Source organism: Biomphalaria glabrata, chromosome 9 (assembly GCF_947242115.1).
Source record: "Biomphalaria glabrata chromosome 9, xgBioGlab47.1, whole genome shotgun sequence".
Classification (NCBI taxonomy): Eukaryota; Metazoa; Mollusca; class Gastropoda; family Planorbidae; genus Biomphalaria; species Biomphalaria glabrata.
In genome coordinates, this window is record NC_074719.1 from 7,895,477 (window position 1) to 7,901,476 (window position 6,000).

Sequence of the window (6,000 nt, forward strand, 5' to 3'; positions counted from 1 at the left end):
TAAAAGGAATAGTTCAATGTGTGCAATAATAACATAGTTTTCACCAGATAATTCTTCTTCTTCTTCATCGTTCTCATTGTTATGTTGGAGTGTTCATATGACTAGACCAATACATGAGATGAACTGCGCAGTGGTTTCCAAATCAGGGAGCTCTCCATATAGTTTTCTTTCTATTGGGGTGATTTGGGGCCAATGTCTTATACGGGCCTCTTGGTAGAGAGAGCAGTTTTGGAGGACGTGGTCGGCATTTTCTGGTGATACTCCACATGGGCAGATTTCACTGGTTCCAATTTTGAGCTTCCGGAACATGTGTTGTCGCATTCTGTTGTGTCCGGTCCTGAGTCGAAAGATTAGACGCTGGTCTTGTCGGGATAGCTTATAGTAAGCATCATCTTTCTTGTGATTTGGATGGGAGCTCGTCCATTTCTCATTTATTTTATCTACAATTAATTTCTTCATTTCTTCTGGATAGAGAGCAGAGTTTACTTGTGAGTTTGTTCTCCCACTCTTGGCGAGTGTGTCAGCCTTCTCATTTCCTGCTAGTTGTATGTGAGCTGGTATCCATTGAATGACAGTTTTTTTGCTGTTGTGGTTGAGCTTTGTGAGTGCTGTTCTGAGGTTTTTAATATAAGGGGAATCAGAGTTTTGCAGGCTTTGGAGGGTTGTTTTTGCGTCTGTTAGAAAGACAATCTGACTGTGAGGGGAACTTGGATGATTTGCTAGCATGGTAGCAGCTAGTGCTAGCGCTTCCCTTTCTGCTCTGTGACTGTCAGAGAGCTCTCCAGTTGCAAAGGATTTTTCTAGTTTTCCTCCATCTGGCCATTCGATAAGTATTCCAGCTCCTCCATTTGTGGTGGCTTTATGGGATGAGCCATCCGTGTAAACTCTGATCCACTGATTGCTAGGGTAATTGGTATGTAGAAAACAGTTCACTATTTCCTTGAGCTCTGTTGGTCTGTAATCAGATTTTCTTTTTATGTTTTCAATATGGTCCCTTATAGTAGGAAGAGGGCTTTCGTCCCAGGGTGGAGATTCATTATAGTGTATCGAGGATTCCAGAGTAATTTTTTCAAGTTGGTGTTTCTTTTTTAGGTTTAGAGATTCCTGTATGAAATTGGTCCTTTTGAGACGGTTTTTTGTGCCAGTTTTGTGGATTTTTGTTCTGAGTGGGTGCCTCTCCAAGGTTTCCAATTTTGTGAATTGGGAAAGGATTTTTATTTCTCTTCTTTCATCCAGAGAGATCAGGGCAGCGGTTTCCTCCATAGCTCTTATGGGTGTTGTTTTGATTGCTCCTGTCATTATCCTTAGACCAATATTTTGAACCTTGTCTATTTTTCTAAGGTTGGTTTGGGCTGCTGAGCCCCATGCTGTGGCACCATATTCTAGTACAGGTCTTACATAACTGGTATAGGTCTTTTTCAGGATGTTGTGATTTGCTCCCCAATCTGTGCCAGCTAATTTTTTCAAGAGGGATAGTCTCTGGATGCCTTTACTCTGTGTTTTATCTATTTGGTTTTTCCAGGTTAGTCTCGGGTCATAGGTGACTCCAAGATAAGTAGGGCTGTCATTTTTTTCTAAAGCTTCCTTATCTAATGTTAATTTTATTGTTTGTTGTTTTGTTGACAGTGAGAATATGGTATATGTTGTCTTTTTTGTGTTAATGGACATGCCCCAGTCTTTGGACCAATTATTGAGTTTATCAAGAGCATCTTGTAATCGAAATTTCGATGTTCCTACATATTCTTCTGTGCTAATTAAGGCAAGGTCATCTGCATACATGCTGCTCTTAACTTTTTTGGGTTACTGGAACAGTTTAATAGGTTGCTGGAGTTTTTAAAAAAAATAAATAAATGACCTCAAATTGGGGAAACATTTCGTTCTAAAAAACGGCTCTAACAATTTTTTTAGAAATTTAACAGTTTATGTATATTGCTGAGAAAAGAATGACTAGCTTCTTGACCACACAAGGCAAAAACTATAGTTTGACCATTATAATTTTTTAAAGTAAAAAATGAAATAAATGTAAGTTTGGCTATAAATTGGAGTAAAAAAAAAAAAAACACGGTGAAGTCAACCATAGTGTATCGATAATTGATTTGTTAATTGAATTTAAAGTTGCTTAAAGCTTATTGGTAGATTATCTAAGCTTCATTATATATTATATTTTAACGTAAATCTAGTATAGATTACGTTTAGATTCTAGATCAAGAAGTAGATATATTATATGGCTTTGCTGGGTGTGTGTGTGTGGGGGGGGGGGGGGGGGCGCACAAAAACATGAAAACCTAATTCACCAGATAAAAATAATTTTAGTTTATTTTAAAAAGAATCTATCATTATATTTAGGCTTACAGATGAAGTCTACATTAGACCTAGAATAAAGTTTGTAAAAACTTGTTTCTGATGTTTTTACAGTTTTGAAGATAATTACATCCTAGACCAAACCTCCCACAGTACGACAGGATATGGCAGTGGGCAGAGTTCAAACCCAGAGTCCAGAGTGAATACCACATGACCAGGCAGCCATCCTAGTGGATTATTATAATTAGACTTTCTGCCAAAAATTTAATTTAATTATCCAATATAAATCTACAAATATTTTTTATACTTATATACTTATATCTATGCTTAACAATCTGTGTGGTTTGATTGGCCAAGTCTAATTAGAGGCTTTTCCTTCTTATACTTTATTTAGAAAACAAATTTTACATGTCATGTATTTATAAATTTAAAAAAAAATAGACATAAGAGTTCAGTTAACAATTTCAAAAAGAAGGCTGGTAAAATAGGTGATCAAGCCAATAAAGCACTTAAGCATTCGTTCCTTTTTCTTTGTTGTATTTTATAGCATTGTATTGTCAAGGAAATAGTAACCTTTCTTTTTGAAAGAAAAACTTTATATGCTTGACTACGCCTGGAGCTCTTAGATAATAAAAGGAAAGACATCTTGTTATACTATAAACTGACCACTAACACCTTACCTTGACTTTGCGTGTTGTTTTGATCTTGTCCTGGGAGTTCCCTGTTGTGACGTGCAGGGTTCATAATGGGTGTGTCAAAGGATTCTTTGAGAACAAAACATAATTCAACTGTGAATCAAATTTAAAAAAAACTCAATAAATAAATACAACTCTACACAGCATGCAACATTTTAGCATCACAATTTCACTATGACAACAACAGTAAATAATATAGTGATCCCTGGCCTCTTCACATTTCAGCTTTTGCGGCTTCACTCTTTCACTTATTTTTTTAATGAAATTATTGGGAAAAATAATTTGCAAATTTTTTTTTCCTTGTATTGTCTGTGATATTTTTACATGAAATAATCGCCAAAATGTATTAAAATATATACTGATTAACTCTAACAATAAAGAAATGGTATTTATATAACTGATATGAACTGTAGACAATAAATACAGTTGACCCTTGATAACCCGACACCGTAATCTAACGCGACAACCACTCTTTGACTTAAGCTGCTCATCTAATGGATGTTTTGACATGCAGGTCTCGCCTTTACTCTTGCGCTTCTTGCTGTGTTAAGTTGTGGTACACTCTGTCACTTCAGCTGCACATCTCGTGGAAGTTTTGACATGCAAGTCTAGCCTCGTCTCTTGTTCTTCTTGCTGTGTTAAGTTGTGATACATTCTTCATTGTCTTTGTGTGATTACTGCATGTGTTAGACAGTTTAGCTGCTGCATTTTGTTAGTGAAGTTTTTGTAACTACTGGTATGATGGCAAACAAAGTTGGCAATGTAAGCATAAAACATTCTCTTCCTGAACAAATGACAAATTATCAATAGGTATGACCGTGGTGAAACTCTCACTCCCTACCATTTATGACTATGAAAAATAGTGAGAAAATAGAGAAATCCATTGAAGATCACACCAGGAGAAGAACAATTAAATCGAGAGAATATCCCCAAGTTGTTAAAGTTTTTTTGTACATTTTTTAGATCAATAAATTTTTCATCTCTACTTTTAAATACCATTGAAACTCTAAGAGAATATTTTAATACTGTACATCATAAATATAATTTTCATGACAGAAATGTCAAAATTCTTTGGTAATCTAACGCTTTTTATATTCAACCACTACACCAAACTCGTAACCATAGGATTATCAAGGGTCAACTGTAGTGTATTTTACTACATGAAACAAGAATTAACCTCAATACTATAATTAACTGTGTTATATTATCATTTAATAACAGGTGATATTTTGTCTATCATATTTATATGTACAGTGCAGTACCTAAAACCAGGGGGGGGGGGGGGATTAAGCCTTAATACAGTGTTGTAATACTTAATTAAAAATAAATATATAACATTCTGTTTCTACTAGTTGAATTTTTAATTATCAAGGGTGGTTCTAGAATGTATTTTCCGCGATAAACGACGGATCACTGTGCCAAAAAAAAAAAAAGCTTTTCATGGCATTGGAAATGTTGACATATACATAATGATGTTTGTGAATTTACCATTTAGGTCAGGTCTAGATATAAATTATATATAATATATCATCTCCTGTCTAGAACACTAGATTTATCATAGATACACTATAACTTCTAATGACTTATCCAAGCCAAGTATCATATCACTCTACAGTCTACAAACAGACCTACAGATCGATCTAGATCTAGTACAAATACTACAATTACACTGTCAGTAGAATGAGTAGTGACAGTGACTGTTTCAGTGTTTTGCAAGTTTTTAGTTTTGCATCTACTCATTTACTGTAATTGTAATTTACAGTATTAGTCCAGTACGACTATAGTCTAGATTCTCTAGAAACTAAGAATAGATTTTTAGTAGAAATCCTAGAAAGTAGATCTCTACTCATGTCAATATTGTCATGACTACCTGACTTATGTTTCAGTGACTGTTATTAAGTTTTATTACCATATTGGCATATTACCATACCATGTAACCATCTAATGATCTATAAAATCTATTGAATCCCCAATTAATTGATTTAAAAAGTAATAGAAGTAGAAGGTTACAAGGTAGTAATGACTAACGTAGTTGTCACGTAGATCTAGATCTAGACATAATCTACATAGATCTACATAAGATAAACTATGAAAATAATAATAATGATACATTACAATATAATACAGTTCTGAACTGAGTATACACTGCTAGATCTAGAATTTACAATGCAATCTAGACTTCTAGATCTAGATTCTAGACTAGATTCTAGATCTAGTCATCACTGTCATCTACTCATCTAGTAATTCTACTACTTCTGTACTGTCTCAGTGTCTGTACTAGCTAGCCTAGATTGCTACTATTCTAGAGTCTACATCTATATTTAATCATTCTAGTGCAAGTGTTAGATCAAATAGATCTTGATTCTAGATCTACTCAAGTTACTGTAGCCGTAGCCTCAGATGAAGTCCGACTCAAGAGTCAGAGCCAGACACAACAATGACAATCATCAATTTTTCAATCATCAATGTTTTTATTTTTTTAGTCACCACTCAAACTCAAATTTTGTACAGCCTAGGTTGGCATGATCTGTATTAAAATTCACATTAACTGGACTAGTTTAAGTACATTGGAACTTTCAAAATTATAGGGCATGTGAAATGTCGAACTTTGATAAATATTAATAATTTGGAAACATATACCTGCCCGATCAATAAACAAAACATGCCTCAACGGCTACCAAATCCACCGCCATAGTTTGTTGTATTCCGCATGGTAGGATTATGGGATAAAATGGGAAACTACCACCATAAAAAAACAAAGGATTAAAAAATGTCAATTATTCCCCTTTTCTTACGTTTGACAAGATTTCTTTACTTTTTGTTTTATTTCAAATATATGGGAAAGGGCCAATAGCGAACGCTTTTGTGCCAGTTTTTAGTTTAGAATTTATAGCTCCGCAATAGTTTAACTTATTAAAAAAAAATGAAAAATCTGCGGACTCCTCAGCTATTGGGTGATAAAACTAAATTTGACTCTTTTTTCCATATCAGCTATTAAATTTAC

At 34.4% G+C, this 6,000-nt stretch overlaps 1 protein-coding gene across 3 annotated transcripts in view; it reads right to left on the minus strand.

Moving 5' to 3' along the window:
* LOC106058351 (centrosome-associated protein 350-like) overlaps window positions 1-5,708 on the minus strand; it is a 119,594-nt gene extending 113,886 nt beyond the window's left edge. The window contains exons 1-2 of one of the 3 annotated variants that reach the window (XM_056041271.1): window positions 5,637-5,708; window positions 2,982-3,089 (exon numbers count right to left, since the gene is read on the minus strand). In XM_056041271.1, the coding sequence (XP_055897246.1) occupies window positions 2,982-3,045 (64 nt within the window). In that variant the 5' untranslated portion in view covers window positions 3,046-3,089; window positions 5,637-5,708. The remainder of the gene's footprint in view (window positions 1-2,981; window positions 3,090-5,636) is intronic. The other 2 variants (XM_056041272.1, XM_056041273.1) reach the window with 2 other exon arrangements.
* Window positions 5,709-6,000: the final 292 nt, after the last annotated feature.